This window comes from Myotis myotis, unplaced genomic scaffold (assembly GCF_014108235.1).
Source record: "Myotis myotis isolate mMyoMyo1 unplaced genomic scaffold, mMyoMyo1.p scaffold_m19_p_2, whole genome shotgun sequence".
NCBI classification, from domain to species: Eukaryota; Metazoa; Chordata; class Mammalia; order Chiroptera; family Vespertilionidae; genus Myotis; species Myotis myotis.
Window position 1 is genome coordinate 183,303,570 of NW_023416324.1, and position 27,898 is coordinate 183,331,467.

General features: G+C 34.6%; 1 protein-coding gene across 2 annotated transcripts in view; it reads right to left on the bottom strand.

Annotated features, from left to right (window-relative positions):
- The window catches only part of NLGN1 (neuroligin 1), an 854,057-nt gene that overhangs the window by 468,667 nt on the left and 357,492 nt on the right, over window positions 1-27,898 (bottom strand). For both annotated transcript variants that reach the window (XM_036352371.1, XM_036352370.1), the window contains exon 3: window positions 12,328-12,480. In XM_036352371.1, coding sequence (XP_036208264.1) covers window positions 12,328-12,480 — 153 coding nt within the window. The remainder of the gene's footprint in view (window positions 1-12,327; window positions 12,481-27,898) is intronic.

A 27,898-nucleotide genomic window follows, 5' to 3' on the forward strand; every position in this document is an offset into this window, starting at 1 on the left:
CAAGGAAAAACACCATCTAGTAAAGCAATCTTTCTATTTATGTTACAAAGGAGGAATGGATATTTCCTATGGCTTATTTTCATACAAAGTCAAGAAAATTTAATCAAATTACATTAAAATCATTATATCTTCTTTTCTTTTTCCAGAGAGTTGGTCCTAGTTCTAATGCTATTACCACAAGAATTCTTTTTAATAATTTATTTCTGTTTGAGTATGTTACAAGTCTCTAAGAGAACTGACTTTTCTAGAAAAGCTGTTGCTTTTCAGAGCTCAAATGCAAGCAAGCAACTAGCAAATACCAGAACATAGGTTAATATTTCTCTTGGGTATGTTGTATCACAAGGATTTGTCTCAGCTCTTTAGAAAGGTTTCTAAATGGGGACTTTATCAATATATAAATCAGTTGAGAAATACAACTTGTCTCATATTTGGAAAATGTTTCTAAGAATAATAGTTAAATCTATGGTCCTATCTGTACTGTTAGAGAAAATAAATAGGCATGTGGGTAATCAATAATCAATTTAAGATCTCTCACCTCAACCTGTCAATTTGTGGCAATAGTTAAGCATCTGTAATTGAATCCAAGACAGATAAAGCATAAAAAGGCAAAGTTAAAGAAGTTATATATATTTTTTTCTTTTTCCCCTTGTCTTTACAAATAAAAAACACAGTTTTAAGCCAAGCTTGAAAAACTTACAGATTTCATAGTCTGTTACATATATAAAGGCATTGTTATCCATTCTTCAATACTGTGTATACTAGTATTTCAATTCAAAGAGTGGTTTTTCAAGCATATTTTCACGTTTACCTTATGCTCATGAGTACCAATATTTTCACTCACCACATGCTAAGCAAGAAACAGAATAAAGCAAATATTAAATGCATGGTAAATGCAGAAATCCCTAATGAGTTGAAAAAAAATTACAGCTTTCATGCTTGACAGTTTCAGTAAATGGGGCAGTTCTCCAGAGGATCCAGGGGCTTGTCTTGACGGCTACTGGGGACAGAGTGTTGCTATCATCCACAAGACCTAAAGTCATGCTTGTGGGTGTAGACATGAGGCCTGGCATGCACATGGGTACTACTCTTCAGTAAGCACATCTTTCACTACCAGCCACTCTTTCTACTTGCTCTGTATCCTAAAACATGTGTATCAAATCCTGAGAAGGAGAAAAATTTGCACGCTTCGTGATGACTTTTGAATTTTGTATGGAGACCATTCTGCCTGTCTTGAGGAGATTGAAAAACCAGATAAGACAGTGTTTATTTTCTGGTGTGGGTAGCAAGGCATCGACTAAATTGTGCAGTTAATGCATTCAACAATAACAAATGGAGTTGGCCTTATGCCAAAGTGAAGGCTAGGCTGCCTCAGCTGTGGAAGCCTAGGGAAGAGATGGACCTGGCTTGAGGTAATTTTATAGACAAGTTGGGTGACAGCTGGGTAATGTAGATTGGGCAGGATGGTTATATGTGGCAAGTAAGCAATTAGAAATGATCCTGGTAGGAAGTGAGGAGGTTCGCCTGGTTTGAGTGGAAGGGGCTTTCCAAAAACTAACAGAAGACAGCTTTTGCTAAGAAGAGAAGCAGCATACTTTAGCAGACCTGAAATGGCAGGATACATGTGGAATGGACCCCAGAGATGCTTAAGAACATTTAGGGTGTAGAGACAAAAAAAACAACACCAAAAACACAAAACAATACAAAACAAAACAAAAAACGAAAGAAAATGGCATTCTGTTGTATTTGTAAGGTATGTTTAAGGTAATCTAGATTGTAAATTTTGGTCTGGAAGGTCAGGGGTCAAAAAATCTGGCAACCCAAAGTGAGTAGGTAAGGGCAATAGGAATAGAAAGGAGACACATATAAGGTATTAAAAAAAAAAAAAATTGAACTGTGCCAATTAACAATAGAAAGGCAAAGGGAAAGGAACAATACCCAAATGTTTATGAGGTAAGCAGTTCGAGGAAGGACATTAGAAAGAGAAAGATACTACAAGATGTCCTATTAGGGAAATTGCAATACATTTCTAAGGTGAAGTAGTGAGAGTGGGTGGAACATGGCATGAGGTTACAGGAAGGTGTGGGAGTACTGCCTTGTTTTCTTATTGAGGAATCAGCAGAAGGAGCAAGGATCATTGAAAGTAAACCAACCTAAAAGACAAAATCCAAACCCTCATTGTTTGTTTAGAACAAAAAGGAAAACTGGCCGAGGTGAACAAGAGATCCATATCTCCATTTAAAAAAAAAAACAAACGGTAATGTGACTACCTGGCTATGCAGCATGGCTATTCTCAGAGATACAGGGCAGGTGAGGAAGAAAACCTTCAATTGTCTCTGAAAAGCTGGCCTAAGGCAATACTCTCACCCCACAGATCCAATAGCTAAAGGCTACACACTCCCTTGGGATCCTTCCCCTGTGTATTTGTATTTCATAAACCAGTTTTAATCATTTTAATTCAAATAGAGAGCACTGTCTGGTTGTTTGTGGGTGGTCTGTTTGTTTGTTTAGCTTTTTGCATTTTTACCACAGCTGCTTGTTTAAATGACTTATTTTGTCTAATGACTTTACATATTCTACAATTATTTCAAAATATTTTAACCATCATTTGTAAATTACATGGGGGGAAAAAAACAACCCCTCTCCCCCCCCAATGACAGTTATGCTAGCATGATAGGCACAATGAGGCCTGTCCTAAAACCCTCAGTTTACATATCATTTCCACAGATATTCTTTTTAACAGCCTGGTTTCTTTGGAAACACACTTAGCAAAAACTGTGATATAGTTTTGTTTCTTTGTTTAATAGCAATCTTCCTCACTCACTGTGAGGTCCAGTGAGAAAGGAATGAGGTTGATTTTTGCAACAGTGTGAACACAGACTCCGAACTACCAGGAGCCTCTAGTGGGCAATTAGCAAATGCTTGTGCAATTGACAAATGAATAAATGAGTTCCTAAATTAAGATGCTAACTTCTGCTCTGGAAAGAAAACTACATATCTTGTGTAAGGTTTATTTAGTTGTGGTGCTTTGAGTACCTGGAAATAATTGGTCAGTTCTGGAACCAGAAGAAGACCTTGACTAAGCAGAGAGTGAAATTTATGCTCTGTCTTCTGAGGTCTTATTCTAAATCACTGATCACAATGTCTCAAGAAAATAAACCACATACTCCCAACTTCCTCCCAGAACTAATACAAAATAACAATATCTCCTTTTTAGAAAAACTAAGAGATTAAGTGAAGCCAAATTAATAACCTAGCAAGACAAGTAAGGTGATAACATAATATAGTAATTTATATAATCTCTTGTATTGGACAAACTAGAGTAATATTGACTTACACTCCTTAAACGCAGATATTCAAAAAATCTCTTTATGATTCTAGCTTGATTCCTTTCATTATAAAAATTAAAAAGAAGGGCAATTTGGCAAAATCTCTGGTGCTCTTTGTTTAAAAAGGAGATGATATTTATACTCACCTGAGTCAGCCAGGGCTTAGCTAGTCCCACAGTCCTCTATGAGCAAAATATCAGTCTTATTCACAAACTTACCAAGCATTTCACTTTAATGAAGCACAAGACATGCTTTGTTTTATTTTGTTTTTAATTTTTGTGGGTATTTTTGGGAGGGTTATTCATAACAGAATATCAACATTTTTTGTTTAAAAATATTTAATGTTGATATTATTGCAGGAATCACCGCCCCCTCCCCCCCCAAAGGAATAGGCCTACTCAACAAACCTTTCAAAATGCAAATCTAATCATGTTACTTATCTGTTTAATGTCCTATCATTGTTCCTCATTGTTCTTAGAAGTCCTAAATCTTTAACAAGATGCTGCATGGCCCGCTGCCTGTTTTCATCTTTATTTGACACTGCTCACTCTTACCCAAAGTGTCCAGCTGGGTTTGCTCAGTTCCTGTAACATGTCAAGCTTTGCTCTTCCACTGGGTTTCACCCAGACTTTCAAATTCAACCTTGCTTTCCTCTCCATGACCGCATTTGATCATAAACTATTGACTCTATGCTTTCATTTTAAATCCATTCAACACATATTTTCTAAGCAAATAGCTCTGGAGATGCTAGACAATAATAACACCAAATAAACCAAATATAAATAGGAAATATTCAATGTAATACAAATAATTTTTAAAAGTAGATGACTTATGATGTGGTGCCTCTTTTTAGATTTTATAAACATCCATGGTCTCTCTAGGAAGAGGACATTTAAGCCAAGGTCAGAAAAATAAGAACTAGCCCCACAAAGATTTGGGGTAGAGGTAACAGAAAATATAAAATATCTACGGTAGGAATGAGTTTGGTATCCATGGAGAACTAAAGATGGCTGGAACAGAGAAGAAGAACATTTTAAGATGAACTAAGAGACAGATATAAGAGGTAAAGGTACAGATTGATGCAGGGTTTTGTCAGACAGGGCAGGGAAGGAGTTTGGATTTTGTTCTAAGTGAGTAATGGGAAGCAACTGGAGGGCATAGGCAGAAAAGTGAGGTGTTATAATTCATCTTTAACAAGATAATCTGATTGTGCTGTGTGGAGAGTGGATTATGTATATGTAGGGAGCAAACATGAAATGGGAAAATAATACCAGAGGCTCAAGGAGACTTGGCTTAGGTTGGTAAAAGGGGAAGTGGAAGGAAGGAGACAGAGCCAGGATATTTGTTGGATGTGGGTGAAGCTGATGAATTGGATGTTGAGCATAAAAGAGAGACAAGTCAGGAGGACTCTGTAGTTTTTGCTTGATCACCAGATGAATGGCAGGGCCAATGCCATGAGTACAGTGTTCTGTTAAAGAGAAGACCACCTGGGTTAGATCCTGGTTCTACCACTTAATGTTGTTTGGCCTGTGTGTCTGGGAATATGTTACTTAGTTTCTCTACTCATTTGTTTCTGCATTAATGAAATCAGGAAAATAACAACCCTACCTCAAAGCATTATGGTGGGATTTAAATAATGTAATTAATATAAACTGCTTTAAAATAGCTTTTGGCATCTAAGCCCTTAATGCACATGGCTAATAATATTGCTATTGTTGCAATTATTATTATAACCTAGATGTGGAAGACAGTAAAACATGCAGACCAAGAAAATCTATGTATTTTAGCAATTAAGTTTGAGATATTCATTAGACATCTACATGGGGATGTCGATAGGTAGGCCCATTAGTCTGGAGGTCTGAGGAATAGTTCTGATGATACAGTTTTGGAAGTCACTTCCATAGAGCTGGTATCTAGAGCCATGCATGAAGACCCCTAATGAGACATTGTAGAGAAAGAAGAGAAGTGAAGAAAAAATTGTGAGGATGTGCATTTCAATGTTCAGAGATCAGGGTAAGACAGGGAGCCAACAAAGGAGGCTGAGAAGGAGCAGGCAGTGAGGTAAGAGAAAATGCTGGGGTGATGCCAAGAAACAAACATTATAAGACGGGACTAGTTATCTGTGTCCTGTGCTATGGAGAGATCATGTAAGATAAGAATAGAGAAGTACCATGCTTCTATGTCTCTGGATCTATTTTGATGATCAATTTATTTAAGTTCATTAGATTCCACATATGCTTGAGATCACATGATACTTATCTTTCTCTGACTGGCTTATTTTGCTTCTTATAATACTTTCCAGGTCCATCCATGCTATTGCAAATGGTAAGAGTTTCAGAGACACAGAAGCATGGAACAGTCTGTTAAACCTCAGAGAGAAGGTGGGGGAAGGTGGGTGGGTAGGAAAAGATCAACCAAAGAACTTGTGTGCAAATATGCATAACCCATGGACAAAGACAATAGGGTAGTGAGGCCTGAGTCGGAGGCAGGGACAGTCTAGAAGAGGTCAATGGGGGAAAAGAGCACATATGTAATACTTTCAACAATCAAGATTTTTTTATTTTATTAAAATGCTTTAAAAAAAACCACACACACACACAGAGAAGTAACCAAAGGAATCTACAATCTGGAAGTCCTTGGGAATCTTGACTAGGGCTTTCTCAGTAAAGTATAAGAAATGGAAATTTGAATGTCATTCCTGGGGGAAGTTTTTTCTCAGTTTCTAGAATAGATTAGCTCCTTTCTCATTGCACTTGCCATTTCTCTAGCACTTACCATACAGATGACTGTAAAGAAAGCCAACTTTGAACTAAATTTTTATCTATGTAAAAGATCTCATTTGTGTAATTATTCATTTATTTTCTGTCTCTTAATTGCCAGTAATTACTGAATAGTAGAGACCACATCTACCTTATTTTTCATAATATCCTCAGTAACTAGCAGAATGCCTAATACATTATACTGCTCAATTTTTATTGAATGAATGGCTGTATAAATAAATCAATGAATGACCCAATATGACTGTATTTAAAACACATTAAAAAACACACACTTGATTTATTTTAACTAACACCCACAGTAATTGACATGCTTACTTTCAGGTTATTTTTAAGTTTTTGGCATGAATAATAATTATTTTTATTGTAGGCCATCTGAAATCATTTTGGAAGAAGTAGGTAGAATAAAATTAGTAAATAGTTTATTTTTCAAAAGAATAAACAATATCTTTACTCCAGAAGGTCATTTTAGCACTCAATATAAATTTGATTACCATCCAGCCCTTATTAAAACCGAGTAGATACAACTGATATTTGAGAAAAGAAATATATGAATCAAATTAAATGTCCATTGCTCTAAATTGATTTTTAGCTTTATCCTGTTATAAGTGAAATGACCAAATATCTTATTTGAATTGCATTTGCTGAAATGACATTATAGAAGTAGTGGGCATCTATTATTATGTCTTTGGTCTTTACAGAGGGTTAATAAAAAAATCATATACTGAGAATATTCCTAAATCTGCTAATAAAGACAATCAGACATTTCTTATTCAGCATTCAAAGTAAAAACAACTTATGTGGTAAATTTCTTTGTAGTGCAATACAGTGTGAGAAAAAACTTCATTTGTATATTCTTTCTGGTTCATATGTATTTTTACTTTATCTGAGAATAACAATTATGAAAATCAATCCATTGTCCTTTTGACCTTGCTTCTAGGAAATTGGGTTGTACATTTCTGTTTAATTCAGTAGATATCCATTGCCTAAGTTTCTGTATCTTTTCTCTACAATATATTATTCTACTTTAATATGATTTTAGCAACCTATATGCATGCGGTTGTCACTAATTATCTTCATTTTTTTTGAAGTACAAAGAACATGAATAAATAAATGGAAAAAAAAGTCCTTCTTTCTTTCCTTTTGTTAATAGCAGAGATAATCTATTCTCTTGGTCTTGCTCACACAAAACCATTTCTATGGAGACATTTTTGACTTTTCAAACACAAACTGACTCCCTCTCCTATATTCCAAGAACACATTTGAATCATCTTATAAAATTTAAGTATATATTACTCTCAAATATGAGGCAACATTGAGAGTTTTTTAATGTGTTTATTTGTTTTAGGATTTAGAGACAGACAGAAATAAAAATCATGCCAAAAAGACCCAAAACCAAGAATAATAATGACAAAATGTTGCTCCATTTCAGGAATTAATATGCTTTTCCTTTTAAGTCATGAAAACGCCAAGACTTTACTGAATCTCCCTGCCGCTAGGTTGCTGGGATTCAAATATGGACAGCAATCCCTCATCCTTATTGATCCATCTGACATTCCATACCTCCGCTTTTGTTTTTCTGTTTTTTCTTTTAATATGCCAAGTGACTATGCACAAATCAATTAATCAATTCATATTCCCATATGAAGAAGAATATCAATTATTATTCTTTACTGAGTGTTTATTTCTCCCTCAATTGGATTAAAATCTCTCTAAAGAGGATTATATTGTTCTGAATTTTTATCCCTCGTAGGAGATATTGCTGGAAACAAGTGTTATATACTATGATTTACCACACCAAAGTTACAATTATTTTTCTCATCTGATAATACTGGAAGCATTTTTTTAAAAATATATTTTAATGATTTTTTTTTACAGAGAGGAAGGGAGAGGGATAGAGAGTTAGAAACATTGGTGAGAGAGAAACATTGATCCGCTGCCTCCTGCACACCCCCTACTGGGGATGTGCTCACAACCAACATGCCTTTGACTGGAATCGAACCTGGGACCCTTCAGTCCGCCAACGCTCTATCCACTGAGCCAAACCAGTTAGGGCACTAGAAGCATTTTTATTGCATAGACAATACCATTAGAAGAATTAACAAATCTCATTAACCATTTCTAGTAAACTAAAAATAAATTTAGGTGTTCATCAAAACTGATATGCAATAAAGTTAACAAAAGCTTGTTTTAAATGGTTTAGTCATACATGGCATTATATAGTTAGTTTAGTCTTATTCTTCAAATACAAATGGATGGGCTAGCACTTAAAATTATTTTTTCCCATAGATGGATGGTACAGACAGATATTAGAATACTAAATCAAACATTTAATTAGACTCCAAAAATTTGCCAAATTTTCAGAGTTATCAGTAGCACTTCTAAAATCTTTAAAACATTTTTTTCCTAAAATAAATCATAGGCTTGAATTATGAACATATAATTGCCTCTAAAATTTATATATCAAGATAAAAGTACCAGTAAATTTTCATCTGACAAAAATCTTATGTTTACCTAAATTAGACCCCAACAGTGATATAAAACTTTAACTTTTTCTCTAAAAATAACATCAATTTATTCTAACTTAAGAGAAGTGCTTGAAACACATTTTAACATTCAATTAGTTCATGTATTCTTTACATTTTTGAGATTTGCCAATATATCATTTGGATTGTTTCTATTTTCAAAAATTTTTATTGCGCAACATCTCATCCTAAAGTGAAAAAAACTTATTACACATTCTCTCCCAATTCTTATCTATAAGTACACATGCTTTTCCTATTCACAATCCTAACATTTATTATTATTTTTCTCTTTTAAGAACACACAATAAAACCATTTCTCCCTAACTTTCCAAAATGATACTTTTCATTATGTATTAAAATAGTAAAAATAACTATTAATAATTATTCTGAATACGTTTTAAATCACTATGTAACAATGTATAATATGACAAAGGATGAAGAGTTAATACTGGCAAAGAATGTATGTAGTCAAATGTGAAAAAAAAGACTAAATGTTCACTAGAACTGTGAGACTGAATGAGAGAAGGTTACAGAGGGAGCTCTAAGACAAACCTGAGACAGGTTAGCAGGCAGAGCCCTGTAGCCTCTTAACTTTGTTCTCAATCTTATGAACAGTTTTTCTTATCACTACCAACAGCATTTCCCATGCATAAATAGTAATAGTCTATGTTTCCACTCCAAAGGAAAGCCCAAAATGTTTTTGGTTGAGGAACTGATTCCAACCTATTCCCAGCTCCTTCAGAGCAATGATGTCATATGAGCTATTTTTTATTTGTAAGTTATTTCTACTTTGCCAGAAACAAAATATTTTTCTTAACACAACATGCTTTAAACTGGAACCATGGTTGCTGGACAGCTGTCTGAATTTTATGACTAAAGCATTATCACATTTTTGCTTATTGCTAACACAAACAAACAACAACAACAAAAAAAAACCCTGTAAATACATCTCCTCTTGGAAGAAAGATTCAAATCACTACTAATTACATTGCCTGTTTCAGACAGCCTGAGTTTTTCCTGTCAATCATCTGAGAGCAATAGTACCATAATTAGCCAATTTGTACATTGGACCTCAAAACTCATTTCCTTCACACCAAAATATTCAAATCAAAACAGAGCTCAGGATCTTTTCTGATGTGAGATCAATTCTTATTTTTTACTTGATTTCCAGAACTCTCCCAAGTGCAAACTAAAGAGCAACCCTTTTGGGTCCTAGAAATCTTGGCTTACCTTGTTACTGTTAGACACATTGTGAATGACAACAACAAAAACCCTACAGTCTTTATTGTACTCTGCCAGCTGAGCTGTTGATCTGGCTGTGCTATACCACCCATGCAAATTGTGCTGAAATAAATGCTCTCAAAATTTATTTCTCATGAATCAATTCATTTAAATACATTTTTATAAAACCCAACCCATTATTTAGGAAGAAAATGACCAGAATATATCAGTTCTAGAACAAATGTTTCAAGATGCATCTGAAAGTGTTGACTGAGAGTTTTGTATGCTTTCATGTTGAGAGAAAGTCTATAAAGGACAACTGATCCGTAGTGGTGATTATTAGGAGCCAACTGATGTTAAACCCTAAACAAATATTCAACACTGGGAAATAACCCATCATCAACACCAATACCGCTTGCCATTTTACAGACGAAACAAGTGATTAAATTCTTCATGGTTTAGCTGGATAATCTGTTGTCCTTCCACACAATCATTCTAAGTGTGGATTTAAAGATAGTATATGGGCATGGATATAGGATTCATATCCAATCAAAATCAGGTCTTCATCAGTTCTAATATATAAAATGCTGGCAAAATGTACATTAACATAATAACATAGTTAATTTGATGGAATCTTACTTTATGTTTATGTGATATCATAAAAAGGCAACATAAGGTTTGGTCAAAAGATTTGTTAAACATCATCACACACACACACACACACACACACACACACACACACACACTCACACACAGATAAGTGGATGTTCAAGTCCTTAAGAACACTTTTACAACACTTTGGAATGTAACTTCAAATTTTCAATTAGCAAACTGATCACTGCATCAAAATTTAGAAATTGAGAAATTCTGAAAAATATGAGAATAATAATAAAACAACTGAAATATAAATAGCACTATAATTAAAATTAAATGTATTCAAATTATTGAAGATTATCACATTAAAATGTTCCATAAGAAACAAATGACAACATTAAACTATTTAAGAATTATTATGACCATCTCTATAAATCTTCTAATATATAGGGTTTTCACAGGTAGGAAGACATTTAACCCTGTGCACTGAAATTATAAGAACATCTGAAGCAACGCATGATTAGATACTATGGAGGAAGTAATGCATACTGAACAAAGCTACAGAAATAATTTATATTTACATTGATACAATGCATCAATTATATCATCCATGATACTCCAAATTTAAAATAGAAAACTAGAAAAGGATCAAGACTTCAACTTTGCATTGCTAAAATATCTTGTTCCCCAAAACATACAATTGACAAAAATTATTCTCTTTTTATATTTTGAGAGTAGCATAAATACAGGATTATAATTACATAGGAGTTAGAATAATAATAACTAATACCAATGAGGAAAACAATTGGTTTCTCAATGGCTTAAATATATAATATTAATAATTAATATAAAAGACAATATAATTTAAATTCCTTTTTCAAAATATTTTAGAATAAAGAATGAAAAAGGAAGGTGCCTCTTTGTGCCAAATAACATTATAAATTATACCTATTGAAGTGTACAGTATGGAATAAGACTTTGAGAACAATGAAAATTTTAAAAATAAATTCATTTTTGATAAATTGTACCCTTTCAGCAAATACTAAAATACTACAGATAAAGGTGTTTTTTAAATTATATAGTAATTTTACTCCTCAGATTGTGATAATACTAAAATATATTAAATTCATACAAGTAGAATAGCATAGCAAGTTTATGTTTTCTAAGTTGGTTACTTCATAAAACAACATGCTTATTTCAGAATAGTTAATGTTATTTTGCAAATAATATTTCTATACAGATATCTTCAAACCAAGAATGCCCACTTTGATTTTGCTTTATATATGCACAATAATTTAATTGAAAACTTTGTCCTTGATAAACTCAACGCGTGTTTTTCAAATAAAATAATTTAAACAAATACATTTGAACAAAATATTTCAATTATAATAAATTAAAAACAAAACAAACCTAAACCACATTGGCAAATAATTTCGTCACAAAGCCAGTCCATACATATATTCTTAAAGATGACATAAACGTGTTTCTAAGCTCATGGAAAACTTCTGGGAATTTTTTAGCTTTGTAAAAGAGAAAAGGAAAGGAAAGAAAAATTTGCCCAGGGACTAATTCTTCCTCAGAAAGGCCCTGCCATTGTTGCCTTACACAGTTCTACAAAGCCAAACCTATAATGCCAAGAACATTCCTCAACAAGGCAAAGAATTTCATTACCTTTTACTTTTAAATCTTAAAGTCAACCCTACCTGTCTTTCACCTAGTTATTTATGAACATTTATAGACTGTATTGAAAATATTAGAAATTTTGGTTCAAACAAGTCAACAAGCATAGAATAATGAATGAAACAAAGCGAAGCATAACAAAAGCCAAAACAACACTATCACATATTTCATGGATTAATGGTGTAAAAAAAAAAGATTTCTTACCAAGTACCCCAAGTCGGTAGTTGACTGTGATGACGATCACATTGCCATAACTTGCCAAGACACTCCCATCATATAAATTTCCAGTACCTTCCATATATGAGCCACCATGGATATACACCATCACTGGTTTAGGACCCCCACTGTCCCGAATATCTGAAAGAACAAATGTTTGGCAATTGTTCTTATCCTCAAAAAAAACAACAAATATAATAAAGCAGAGAACACATTTTCCATTTTAGGGACAAGAGGTCATGATTTTTATTTAGTTATTTAAATTGCTGTTTTTGTTAAAGTGTTTCTTAAGCAACTCTTATTAACAGCTGTTGCAGAAAAGAGCAATATCCATTTTTTTTCTATCTAAAATTTTGTTTAAAGCTACAAACTGAATTAAAGAACTTGAACAAATGGAAAGTAGGTATGAATTTTAGTGCTGTTTGATGAATTTCTAATGTGACAATAGAACCAAAAAAAAAATAATATAATGAGAACTACTTTTTTTAAAATGAGGTAGACCTCATATGAAATGTATGAACCATAAACTAAGGCCAAAAGTATCACTTCTATTGTGAATAAAACACTGTTTCCATTTTTGAAAACTGTAAATATTTATATTGAATGCATCATAATTACACTGAATAATTTATGCTCCATTTGTGAAGATAATTACAACGCTATATTATACGTTGTAAAAAGTTTCATTTCGCTACTCAAGGAATAACTCAGACGCATGTGTAGGCAGCAAAGGCATGTACATCTGTACTTCTGTTTTTGTTTCATTTAGGGAACTGTCATTTAAATAATATGTTTCAGTTAATCCCAGGTTATCTGCTCATTTCCTCTTTGGAAAAAGGAAACAGATTAAAATATATTTTTCACCTCGTTAACTATTATACTATTCTTATCTCTACTTTGGCTCTATGATTTTGTCAGGCAGACATGAGGAGGATACAGCTTAATCTATGTGTACAGTGCCAATATTTAAGGTGATGAAGTGATTTCTGCATCTCTGAAATTTAATCAAATGTATTTTATTTTCTAAGATACTTTCCCAATTATGTAATTTTCAACAAGGACCCAGAAATAATAAACAGGGTGGGGCAAAAGTAGGTTCACTGTAGCAAATACACAAACCACAGTTTATTCTTGTGTTATTATTATTTATTAACCATTGTAATATTTTCCATACAAACAACTGTAAACCTACTTTTGCCATATCCTACAAAGAAAAACCTAAGAAAATTTAACTAGTATAAAAAATAGACTAATTTTTATAGAAAACATGCCAAATTGTATATTGGCCAACATGATTTTAACTATTGTATAAATTGAAACATTATAAATGTATATATGAATATGAACATATACAGACATAAAATATTATTATTATTACATAATAGCTCATGATCTCTTTTACTCATAACTGAAACAAAATTGTACCAAATGTGCTATTTTTTTAATTTCAATATTAAAAGTGTCATTTAAAAGTATGGTTTTATTCCTTTGTTTTTGACACTGTTTATCAAACTTAAATCTCCTACATATTTATGATTGAGGTTTCAGCTTTCAGAATGGGATATAATACAAGTTCATTGAAAAGCTAGTGATTATTTAGAAGCTGCTTTCCATTTCCTGATAAATATTTAAAATATATATAAAGGCTGATTTGTCTATTGTAAAAATATTTTCATGACAAACCATCCTAGGATCAGGAATTGCAGCTCAACTTGTTTGTTCACAATCTCAAGTGAGGGAACTAGCTCACTGCAGAATTTAGAAACTTTTTAAAAGGACTGTTTTCAATTTGACTGAATACCAGTGTGTAAACTTGCACCAAGGGTGCACTTGAGAAGAATGTCTTATTTTTAAGTGGTGAGAGGAGGATACTTTGACATAAAAACCGTCCACTAAACACAGCTACATTTAGGAAGAAAAACTAATTTACTTTCTTCTTAAGTCCTTGGGAAGGAAATAAATATTCACTCATTTGCAAAGATTTGGGGGCTTATGGAGATGTTAAGTTTACACAGAGAAAATAACCCTTTCGAAAATTTTAAACTATCCTCCTTAAATGCTCAATTGCTGTATATAGTTTTAGCTTATTTTCCTACTATGGCTGGTGCTGAAGAAGCAATAATAAATTATTAAACTGAAATCATTAACTGACTGTTCACAGCAGACACTGTACTCTGCTAATTGTGTGCTTGGAGGTAGCACAGAAGGTGGCTGTTTCAGAATTCTTCTTTAATTAAAATTACATAGACTTACAAAACACCAACTGTGAACAGTAATGAGACCTAGGTAGATCCATTCTGTTCACCTGGAAAACAATACAGGTGTACATTGAAATGCCTGCCACATTTTATACCTAATAACAGGATGGAATGGACATTGCCAAGAAAGACTGAAAATATGACTATATTAGTAAATTCCAGGAGCTATTTTGACTGGCATTTCTCTCTCGCTTCTTAATTAGATTGAAAATATAACTACAAGTTTGGAATGATTCTAAATGTTTTCAAATTTCTCAAAGATTTCAGCCTTGCCTAAGAACATATTGAACAATTCTTTTTCAGAAAGTTCAATAACATTTGAATGCAGTGTTCTGAACTGAATTTCTTTTTGCTTAAAGTAACCCTGAAATTAATTCTGTATTGGGTATTAATTTCCAAAGTAGGTAAAATTCGTGTGCATAAAAAACCCTTAATATTGCATATAAATTTGGGGGAAATGCTGACAATTAGAATTCTTTGATAGTATTTAATCAGAGTGGTCTATCTTAGATTTGCATAAATAGCATTTTATCACAGAGGTCTATCTTAGATTTTACTTTTCCCTATAGTTTACATGTGTTTTTTATTGTAATAATAAATATAAATAGTTTAAATGATATCTATATTTAATTTTGAAAAAAACAGAATCTTTATAAATGAAACTGATCTATCAGATAGCCTACTACTGAGTATTATCTGCTAAAGCCATCATTTTATTTATTTATTTTAAAAATAAATTTTTATTGATTTCAGAGAGAAAGGGAGAGGGAGAGATAGGACCATCAATGATGAGAGAGAATCATTGATTGGCTGACTCCTGCACACCCCACACTGGGGATTGAGCCCACAACTCAGGCATGTGCCCTGACAGGGAATCTAATTGTGACCTCCTGGTTCATAGATCGATGCTCAACCACTGAACCATGCTGGCCAGGCAATTCCATCATTTTAATGATAGAATTTTGAGAGGCCACTATGTCATAGCAAATATACTAGATATACTTTAGTTAGTTATACTTTATTAAAGTCAATTTGTCCTTCCAAACCTTGTTTCATATATTTCCCTAGAAATAAGGTAGATTTCACCTAAGATTTCTAACTGTGCCTAAAAAGCTGCTACTGACTTTACTAAAATCAAATGAGCACACTTAGGCATGAAAACACTAGCTCAGGTTCACTAAAGCTACAAATGTTCTTAAAGCATGTTCATATTTAATGTTTAATTTTTTACAGCTTTTCTAGGCATCTAGGTCCCTGCAAATAGTTGGATATTAAGAGGAAAATACTACACTGATCATTATTTTGGAATTACAGTAACACTTTGGCTATAAATTTTAGTATTTTATCTTTCTGATGAATCAAAACTTTAAGACATTTTAATAAGTTATCGATAGATATAGAAGACAATGGGGATATATTTGTGCCTGATAACCAGTGTTTGGAATCACAATTCCTTTTAATGATCCTGGTGAATAATTATTAGTCACACAACTTCTTCACTATGCTTACTGGTTGCCTTCTGCTTAATGAACTCATGAAGTTTTTAATTGCCCATGTTTTAGAATTGTTGGCATTTATCAGTTTTAAATATTGGGGTATCGCCTCAATTAAATCTTTCTCTGGCCCTGGCCAGTGCTGCTGAGTGGTTAGAGCATCAGCCTGAGCACCAAAGGGTCGTGGGTTTGAGTCTCAGTCAAGGGCACGTACCTGGGTTGCAGGTTTGATCCCTGGCAACCAATTGATGTCTCTCTCTCTCTCTCACATTGATGTTTTTCTCTCTCTCCCTCCCTCTCTCTCTCTCTCAAAAAAATAATCTTTCTCTAATGTATTTAAAGATATTTCAAGATATTTTTCTGTCCCCTACTTATTTTGTGTACCTCAGTTATCACTTAGAACTAGCAAAATAATATAGAAATGTTGGAAGAATGTGTGCTTGTATAATTGTACTTAATCAAAGATATAACTTTTCAGTTAAAAATACTGAAAAAATGACAATAGCACTTTTTAAAAAGCTCTATGTAGGATACAAAAGTGTCTTTGAATATTAAAATATTAAGGTTTTAGCACAATTTAAAAAGGTTATTAAATTCCAAAAATAAATTGATAGAAATATAGTGTTGCTTTGACCCATTTTTATCATTTCAGATTTGTCTTTTTGAAACCATGGAAATAGTCTACAAAATATGCAGTGCTCTTGGTTATTATAAAACACAAATGGAAAATGACACAATTGTTTGGCCTAGCAATGGCAAAATAATAATGGCAAATATGCAAAGGAGAATTAGAAGTAAAGAATAGTGCTCCACTGTGGCCTTGGGTTACTTTAAATGAAGGAGGGCCAGTCCCACTCAGTGTCACAGAGAGCCTCTGAATGCAGGGGCTGAGATAGGGGCCTGGAAATCAGGTAAAGGAGTCAAGTTGTCACGAAATAATTGAGAATGCCATATAAGTGACCAGGTAAATGGACGTCTCACTAAAGTAAAAGAAGTAGTTTATCAAACAATTTATATTTATTGCTTTATGTCCAGTGATGTTAATGCAATATTTAGAACAAAATAAAGGTAAAAATTGGCCTTGGTTTTCGTTAACACTCACGGCTACAAAATCATTATAAAAGAAACTAAACAGAAGATGCTCATATTTTCAACAAAGGCCTGTACCCTAGAGGACATTACAATTTGTTTCCTTGTCTTCTAAACAATTATCCAAAACAACAACCCAGAAGAATAGACCGAACATGAATTGACTGCTTCCACATTCTACACTTCTGAGCATTTAAAATATTTATTGATTTGATAACTCTTGTGACTGTCTGGTTTGGTGCTCAACATGAATACTGCCAGCCAACTTAAAGGGGGCTTAAGATATTTTTAACGACTATTTTAAAATGTTAAATGTGCTTCAAAATAAGTCTATAAAATAGACTCACATTTAGAGGGCTTAGCTCAATTATAGCCACTCAAGAATATCTTTTATAAACATGTAAATGTCCTACTTGATGCTGATTTATATAAAAAAACAACACATTAAATCAGCAGTAAAAAATATTTTAATAAGAAAATAATGTATACTAACTTTGTGAAAATAATGTATACTAACTTTGGGAAAATTTGGAATTTACAAAGCTACACACTAAAAGTCCCTTATACTGAGGTATTATTTAGATAACAAATATCTAGGAGTTAAGGATTTTTAGAGGGTCCAACAAGTTTCAAAGCCCCTGACTGAAAGCAGTCATCTTTAGAGTACTGGGAACAATAATACATATCCTGAAAGTCAATAAAATTCCTGAGTGTTTGAGTATTTCTAATTTCCAACAGCATGTAAAAAAATCACAATTTGAATTTTGATAAGTTTATTTTTAGCTATTTAACATTCAAAATGATAAAGGTTGGTCAGCCACAATGATTTATTTTAAATATTAATGATTGCTTTGTGTTTGATTTAATGTTTGATTCACTGTTGGGGTTCATACCAAATCAATTTTTAATAAAATGTCATAAATTCCATGACAAAATAAGTATTAAATATTATAAAAATATTAATACCCAATTTAATTTTATGCTTCTAATACTTCACCTCTATAATTTAATTTTCTATTGTGAGTAGTTTATCAAATATATATCACAATGAAAACAATTCAAATTGTTTAGTAAAGATTCATTTAATCATAGTTGTAATTCATGGAACTAGCACTTCTGCTGGCCTGCTTGTGGGTTTTTATTTTGGAAAAACTTTCTTACCATATTATTAATTTCTCCATGAGATTTAATTACTAGGATTCTGGGAATTATTTTAAATCCTAGGATTACTTTAGTTGCTTCTATATAAGTCGCAGCTAGGGCTGCATTAAAAAACAAACAAACAAACAAAAACACATAAGCCCTAATTAGAACCAAGATGAACTGAAAGAATTAATGGGCCTTTCTAGGTGCTCCACTTAACACCATGTAAAAGTCCACAATGGGATGAGGAATGCCAAGTCAACATGGTATATAGTTAGACTTACAGAGTAAATCAGAATGCTATGTCATAAGAAAGTTGAAAAGAGGGGAAAGATATTAATAAAATAAGACGTGTTTTATTGCTTATACATGGCAATGCTTTGAAAAGCAGAATATTTTCATTAATCCTTTAAAAATAAAGAATACCCATATAATCTCGTTTAAATAAACTCTATATCTCCAACCAGTGTGGCTCAGTGGTTGAGCACTGACTTAAGAACCAGGTTTGATTCACAGTCCTGGCACATGGCCGGCTTATAGGCTCCATATCCAATAGGGAGCATTCAGGAGGTAGCCAATCAATGATTCTCTCTTATCATTGACCTTTCTCTTCTTTGCCCTCTACCTTGCTCTCTGAAATCAGAAAAAATAAATTTTAAACAAAAACCTGTGTAATTTCTACCAAAAATATTCACTATTATGAGCCCAGAGTACTTAAGTTGTTATACAATGTTTACTACAGTTATCTAAATAGGTGTAATTCCTTGTCTATAAAATGTCACTTATTTATGTGATATTTAAGCAAATCAACAGAAAATATTATTTTATAAATCTAAACTATATTGCTCAAGAAACACTTTATATCAGCTCTTAGTTTTGTCCTTCCTTTTATTGGGTGTGGGGTTCTTTTTAAACAAATATCAAATGTAAAAATGAAACACAGTTTGAAATTGGGTAATATATTTACATATATTAGAAGACATGCAAAATGGGTACAGAGAGACTACGGGGAAAAGATTGTTAGTTCAAAGAATATGGACAAATTTGTCAAAATGTGGGATGAAACATATCAAAAGTCAGTTCAAGAAAACAAAAATAAAAAGCCTCTCTTTTAAAACATTTTAATGGTTGGTATCAAAATGTAAAACAACATCCATCTTTTTTAAAAAAAATTAAAAATGTATATTTATATGCAACAACAAGCAAGAAGACAAAACACATCAAAAACGAGAATTAAAAACAACTCTTCAAAAAAAGACAAGAAGTAAAAAAATAGAAAGGGGTGGAAAAAATGATTGAAGCCCTTGTCATGCAAGTAGATTTGGTGGAAAAAAAATACCTTCATCTTCAGCACCGTCATTATCACCTAAATCATCTGTCTGTTTCTTTGTAAGGGGACCTAGGATTGAGAATGGAGAAATGGAAGGAAAAAAAAGACAATTCAAGAATAAACAAGACTGAGGGGAAAAAATAAATGTAAATTCTAAAATTCTCAAAGATATTTCCAAAAAAAGTGGGGAAGTGGTTACGTTAAAGTTATCTATTTTGTTTAAGAAAAAAAAAACAAACCAAAAAAACCCTTTCCCCAAAATAGCTCATAGAAGATTTGATTTGTGAATATATCCAGCTTTAAAAAAATACATTATGGTTTGAAACTCAAATCAGAAGCAAAGAAGATGATTTTATTACCCATTGCATATTAAAAGTAAACAGTTTTATTAGCTGAAAGAACTTAATTTATTCAGTGTCTTTTCTAATTAAAATTGGTGACAACAATAATAAAAAGTAGGCTAAACTCATTCTTTAATTTAGGACTGTATAATATTAGGAAAAACAGAGATATGAACATTTTTGGAGTGTTTTTTCCTTTTTCTTGTTTTTTTTTTTTTTTTTTAAGAGCATTAACACTTGGGTTTTACACATTTTATATCAAACATTATTCAAAACTGTGACTTTTTAAAATTACTTGTCATTAAACAAATATTTCCCCATGTGTTTTAATTAAATATCAGCTATGGATTTAAGACATTGGCACACTGCACAAATGTAGAAACAGATAATCTCATCACTCTGTAGGGCAAAGGTGCCATCAGCGGAAGTCAGTGGTTAGCTACCAAGGTAACTTTCAGAGTCAGTACTTGTATTTCATAATCAATTCAGGGATATAATGGAATTATGTCCTAGTGCAATTTCATGCCCAGCATAGTCATTTATAATGAGATCATGTCTTAGGACAATAATTGCATTAAAACACTGTGAATGTTTAATAAATGTTTTATTGTACTTAACAATACTAATTTGCTAGAATGAAGGAGCACACCAAAGGGGAAGTCGAAGGCCATATAAAAGTAATTTTAAATGTCACATAATTGACATATTCAGCACAAAAAAAGCAAGTGAAGCCCCACATTTCTTTTTGTTTCTGCAACCATTTAATTTGTATGACATTTCATAATCCTCATGCAAAAAGCAATCATTACAAACACAAGACAATCAAGTTAAAGACAGCCAACCATATAGCAGTAAGCAAGAGAATTTTGTCATGCATAAAATAAGTCATAGAAAAGGGATGGAAAAGACTGATAGGCATATGTTGATTTCAATAATGTAAACAGTAAAGAAGCAGGCATTAATTCTTAGCACACATCATAGGAAAGGATTGTTAAACATTTTTGAGAAAGATTTCTAGTCTATACAGCGATTACTACACATTATGCTTATAATTTAAAACTACATCTAATATCACAACCTTCAAAAAATGAAAAACACCATCACAGAAAACAGAGGGGGAAAAAAGAGATCTAATTCAGTTATGTTCCATCAGCTCAGCCAGACAGCCTTGAAAAATATTAATAATTGGCAAAGATCAAAAGATTGGAAATGGAGAAATTGATAATGTAATTGAAATGACCTCAGTTGTAAGGTCATGGTTTCAAGGCTATTCCAACTACACTAAGAGTAGCTATACACAATAATTTATGTGATATACTTTTATAGTCACTCCTGCAAGCAACCATTCCATTAAGAGAAAACAAAGATGAAAGCAAAAGTTTGGTAACAAACAGTTGCAAATTCATAGAAATCTACATTTTAATCTGATCCTGTTTAAATGCAAAAAGAGCCCTCAGTATTATTTGATGTTCATGTAACACTGTTGCTACATTTCGGAAAAACAGAAATATTTTAAATTTAAAATTTGCCATTTTCAGAACTGTACTTGAAATTTTTCCAATTTTAGAACATGCAAAATATCAGACTTAATGAATTATATTGTCAAGTGTTGTTGTTTTTTTTACTTTTTATCATGACAAAACAGTCAATGAACACACTTCAACAAATAATTGTCTTGCATTTCTAATTTTAAGTATTCTATCTAAAAGTTATGATTTTATTCATTGATTAACAACACAGATTAAGTATAGTGGTAATTATTTATTGCTTTCAAACCACTACCTACTTTATTCATTTAAATTACTTCATTTGCTTAATTTTTGGCTATATTAAGAAACTACTAATGTGAGTTGAATTTTTTTTTCTGAATCTCATGTAAAAACTATCACACATAAATTAAGTTGCTTTCTTCATTTTGTGTGGGGCTTTATAAGATATCTCTTTTGGACAATTTGGAAGGATCTTTTTTTCCCTTTTTAGGGTACCCAAGACAAATTACATGACTTCTCTGCTAAATCCTTTAGGTTCTATAACCATGAGCCAGTAACCCACATACAAAATTGCTAGTTCATAGCCTAAATAAGGTGTAAGATAATTTTTATTAAATCACTATAGTCCCGGTACATGAAATTCATGCACTAGGGGGAGCAGAAGGAGGTTCCTTAACCGGGTCTGAGCCCTCTTGCAGTCCAGGACCCTTCTGAGAGCCCTAAGCTGGCAGGCAGACATACCGCCACTGCCACTGCGCTCACCAGCCATGAGCCTGGATTCTGGCTGAGTGGCACACCCCCCGTGGGAGCGCACTCACCACTAGGGGACAGCTCCTGCATTGAGCATCTGTCCCCTGGTGGTCAGTTTTCATGATAGTGACCAGTCGTTCTGGTTGTTCTGCCTTAATGGTCACTCAGGCTTTTATTTTATAGATGATCTCCCACTTGTCTGAATATGGAATAGTTCTCAGTTGCTTTCTGACTCTTGGTCTGCAAGAAGCCTTGGAAATGATAGTGTATATACAAAGAGGTCTTTTCCAGGGCTAGAATGGCTGACCCAGCTTTTTGCTACATATTTATCACCACCTTCCCTACTCAGGACGCTGCATGCCTCTTGACTATTCTGGGATAATCATCACATAGGCAAGCTGCATAGGACACCTTTTACTGTAGTACATCTGAAGAGCTAGAAACAGGTGCAGATGTTGCTTCAGCACCACAAAGAGAGGGGACATGATTATCTTAGAAACGAATTAAGTCCTCTCAACTAAAGAATTTCATTTACTGAGTATGAAATAAAGCCTTATTATTAGAGGATATTAAACTGTTCCCATAGTACGGGTCCTAGTAATCTTTGTGATTTGAGCATAACTGGCTTTTCTTAATATCAATAATTTTTTACACATTTGAATTTTTAAGGTTCCCTGAAAAACACAGGGCTAATTATAAAAAAGAAAAAAAAAAAAAAACACATTTCTTTTATCTTCTATACCTAAAGGCACTGAGCATCGATATCCTAGAGGGTCCATGTTGCAAGTTGAGAAACAACATTGGTTTCTCTGAAGAAGCCTCAATAGAGGTGACACATGCCAGTGAATTACAGAAACAGATCCCGAAATGGTCTCAATTCCTCATTCCCAGGCTGGAAAGAAAACAGCCCATTGCTTTGAACGCCCTTCAGTCTAGGATAGCAGCCCCTCTAGCTCATTTTTCCTTTATTCTAAATTGTTACAACTGACATAATTACTGCTGTCAAAAATGTTTAAGTAGAAAAAAAATATTGAAAGATGTAGTTGTCATTCATTTTCTTAAGAATACTAGGCAACCACGTTTTAGGGACCACTCATTCCTACAAGTCGATCAGCCTGATTTTCCCGAAAGGTAAAACATTTATCCTTCCACCGAAATAACAATCATTAACAACACTCCTACCCCAGCACATGTCTCCTTTAAACTACAAATAGTGCATTTTCAATACCTGCAGTTTAAATGAGTAACTTAAAGCACCCAGGTACAAAGCAAGCAAGTCCTCTACAGCCTGTGTGTAGAAGTGATTTATTCTACCTTGAAACTCTGTAGAGCCTGTGCTCCTTGAGGAATGCACACATAACTCTCATTAGAGGTAATGGGAAAGTAGACCTCACGTCAGTTTAAAAAGGAGTGAGAGTAATTACTATATTTTATCTCTTCGCCAGGCAATAAATAGAATCAGTGGTGAAACAAGAGGGCCAAGGAAAGTAAAGGGAACTTCTCACTGTGAGCTTCGAACTCATTTAAATCCCCCCAAAAAAGTTACTTTTCCATTAACATAAGCATGATTCGAAGTATTGGCCATTCTAAAGGACATTCTTACATTTCAGAATCTGACCATGCACCTTTTATTTTTTAAAAAAGAATAGAAATACCAGCATTTCTCTGTAGTTAACTGCAAAATAATTATGAGCTCCAAAATAATTACTATCCACCCACATTAATGCTGCTTTTTATCATTCCCTTTGATGAAGGGCTAATATACTTTAGATCTCAAATACATTAGAACTGATTATAAATCCCTTCATTATGGGTTCAATTCAACAGAAATCATCTGTACTTTGTGTCACACATATCTGCAAGAGGCAAGTAGGTTGGGGATATTATTAGCTCTTGACTTAGAAAGCTGGCCATGAGAACAGTGTCCTTTAAGAGAACAAGTCTTTTAAATTTGGGGATTATTTAGAGCTCCAGGCTCCAGTGAGCCCCATCTTGATAGATGGAGAGCCCTGGTTAATGACCTTGCTTTCCTCTTTCTCCACCCTCTTAACCCAGCAGCCTTTGAGATAAACTGACACTAAAGAATTCCTAAGGCCATTTCCACAGAATGGAAGAATTTAAGGATGTTGCCATTGTTGTTCTGGAACAATTGAAAGCAGGTGAAATCTTTTTTCTTTTTTAAAATTTTACCTTTTATTTTTATTTTTCTCTTTATTGATTAAGGTATTACATATGCATCCTTATCCCCCCATTGCCCCCCACCCACTCATGGCCTCATCCCCCTGGTGTCTGTGTCCATTGGTTAGGCTTATATGCATGCATACAAGTTCTTTGGTTGATCTCTCCCCCTAACCCCCACCCTCCCTTACCAGGCAAAATCTTTTCATGGATGTTCTTAGTACAAAATCTAGTTTATAAAATTAGGATCATGGATACAAAAAACAAAAACAAAAACACCTAATTATGTCTGCTCCATATAGTGGACAATGCCAAAATTCAATACATTTTTTAATTAAAAATTGTAGTATATTACCATATTTTATTTTCCCAAATTGACAAACACTAAAAAATGACTTTAAGAAATTAGATATCACAGCAGTTGGTATCATTGAAAAACTATTGAATGTTACCCATTGAAAGTTAGTCAATTTTATAGAGCACACCTCTGAGGAAACAGAAATAAGTGAATGAACTGATTTGGAATAACACTCATTACTTTTTATATTACTGTATTGATTTAACTAAAAGCAATCACAATTCTTACACTATGAATTTTATAAACAGATAGAAAGTAAATCAAATCTGAAAAATATTTTTTCCTAAAATTTCAATTAAAAAGAAAACTTTTTTGAGTAATGTCATAAAGCTACATTAGAATAGAATAAAGATATTCTGTCTCAAACTGCTATGGATGAGATATTGTAAGTAAACTTTGGAACAGTTGATAGTTTTCAAAAGTACCCATATCTGTGCAATTATTACTGGCACTGCTGTGTTGTTCATGATATTTGAGTATCTTTTGGTGAGCTGCATATTTAGGCTCATGCTTCATATGTATACATGCTGTGAAGAAACCAGGTACCAAGATTATGAATGTAGCAGCCATGGTCTATGTTTTTTTTGTGTTGAAAGAAATTGCCTACAAAAACACAAACCATATTCCCTCAGAAGCAGAGCACATCTTAAAACATGATTTTTGTGAAAAAGAGAATCTGATATTAAAATAGGAAAAAGATAGAACAAGAAATCTTTTTGGGCAAAGTACATGGAAAAGAGCTCATTTATACTTATGAGAAAGGCACGTTTTTCCTTCATTAACTTACCTTGATTAACAGAACTATGAATTCAAAAGCAATCCTGCTAGAATAAAGTGATAACATCTGGAGGGAAAAAATTAGGTAGATGAAAAGTAAGTCTAAAAGGCTAACCCCTAATCTGAGCATCACCAAATTTGCACAAGCTTATTACTTTTTTAACACTATGTTTGATTTTTAATGCAGATGTAGTTAATGCTGATGCAGTATTTTTTCAGCATGAAGATTGTCAGAATATAGTCCCTTTTCATCTGGAACAATGTGTTGTGTGTTGTACAAACCCTTTAGTACTTTGTGAAGACATACTATCCACTACTCTCCACATATTACCCAAATGCACCTGCAATGTGGTGAGGACACAAGTGTCACCAGAGTCTCAGAGATACATCAGCAAGATTCAATAGTCCAACCTCTTTGGCATGGCTGCAGTATTCAGTCATCCAGCCATTGTATATATATATATATATATACTAGAGGCCTGATGCACAACATTTGTGCAAGAGTAGGCCTTCCTTCCCCTGGCTGCTGGCACTGGCTTCCCTCTGGCACCTGGGACCTGGGCTTCCCTCCAACCACCTGCAGGCCCCCAGGACCCGGGCTTCCCTCCCACCCTGGTTTTGTCCGGAAGGTCGCCCGGAAGGACATCTTGTCTAATTAGCATATTACTCTTATTATTATAGACTAGAGGCCTGGTGCACAAAAATTTGTGCACTTGGGGGTGTCCCTCAGCCCGGCCTATGCCCTCTTGAAATCTGGGACCCCTCAGAGGATGTCCACCTGCTGGCTTAGGCCCGCTCCCTGGGGGATCAGGCCCAAGCTGGCAGTCAGACATCCCGCTGGCAGCCTGGCAGTCCTCAGGGGATGTCCAGTTACCAACAGGGAGCAGACCTAAGTTGCAGTCGAACATCCTTAGTGCTGCTGAGGAGGCGGGAGAGGCTCCTGCCACCACCACTGTGCTGGCAGCCATCAGCCTGGCTTGTGGATGAGCAGAGCTCCCCCTGTGGGAGCTCACTGACCACCAGGGGACAGCTCCTGCATTGAGCATCTGACCCCTGGTGGTCAGTGTGTGTCATAGTGACCAGTCATTCCCAGTCGTTTTGCTGTTAGGGTCAATTTGCATATTACCCTTTTATTATATAGGATAGAGGCCTGGTGCACGGGTGGGGGTCAGCTGGTTTGCCCTGAAGTGTGTACCGGATCAGGGTGGGGGTTCCGCTGAGGTGCCTGGTCAGCCTGGGTGAGGGGCTGATGGGTGTTTGCAGGCTGGTCACACCCCCTTCAAGGTGGGGGTCCCCACTGGGTTGCCTGGCCAGCCTGGGTGAGGGGCTGATGGCTGTTTGCAGCAGGTCACACCCCTTCAGGGTGGGGGTCCCCAATGGGGTGCCTGGCCAGCCTGGGTGAGGGGCTGATGGCTGTTTGCAGGCTGGTCAAGCCCACCCCCACTGGGGACCCTCACCCCATGGAGGTTTAGCCAGCCTGGGTGAGGGGCTGATGGCTGTTTTCGTGCTGGCCACATCCCCTTTAGGGTGGGGGGTCCCCACTGGGGTGCTTAGCCAGTCTGGGTGAGGGGCTGAGGGCCATTTTCAGGCTGGCGAACCCCCTCTCCCCCGGCAATGGAAGCTCCCAGCCTCTCCTTTTTTTCTTTTTCTTTTTTTATTCTGGGATTTATTTATCTTCTATACTTGAAACTTTGTAGCCTTGAGAGGAGCTCAGAGCTGGCCAGGGCAGGCGGGAGGGAAGCTTGGCTTCCTCCATCGCCAGGTGCAACCCAAGCCTCCTGCTCGCTCCAGCTCCATGGCCACGGCCAACTGAAAGCAGGTATCTGGGGTTTATTTACCTTCAATAATTGAAACCTTGTTGCTTTGAATGGAGCTCAGAGCCACCGCGGCAGGTGGGAAGCTTGGCTTCCTCCCTTATTGGGGAAACCAAGCCTCCTGCTTGCTCCAGCTCCATGGCTGCTGGCCGCCATCTTGGTTGGGTTAATTTGCATATAGTCACTTTGATTGGCTGGTGGGTGTGGCTTAAGGCATAGCGAAGGTATAGTCAATTTGCATGTTTGTCTTTTATTAGTGTATATAAAATGCAAGGGGCTCAGGATATGTGATGAGCAAAACAGGCAAGGCCCTTGTCTACATGCAAATTAATGTTGTCAGAGAAGGTGAAAAATAATTACACATAAACACAGACTTACAAATTCTGTTAAGAAAGAGTCTTGGTTTTCTGAGAGGTTATACAAGGAGACCTTGCTGAGTTTAGGAAGTCCTCATGGAGTAAGTGCAATGTGGCCTGAAGATTGAAGAGTAAGTCAATACTAAGCAGGCAAAGAGGCTGAGGGTGGAAGGTAGAGTGAG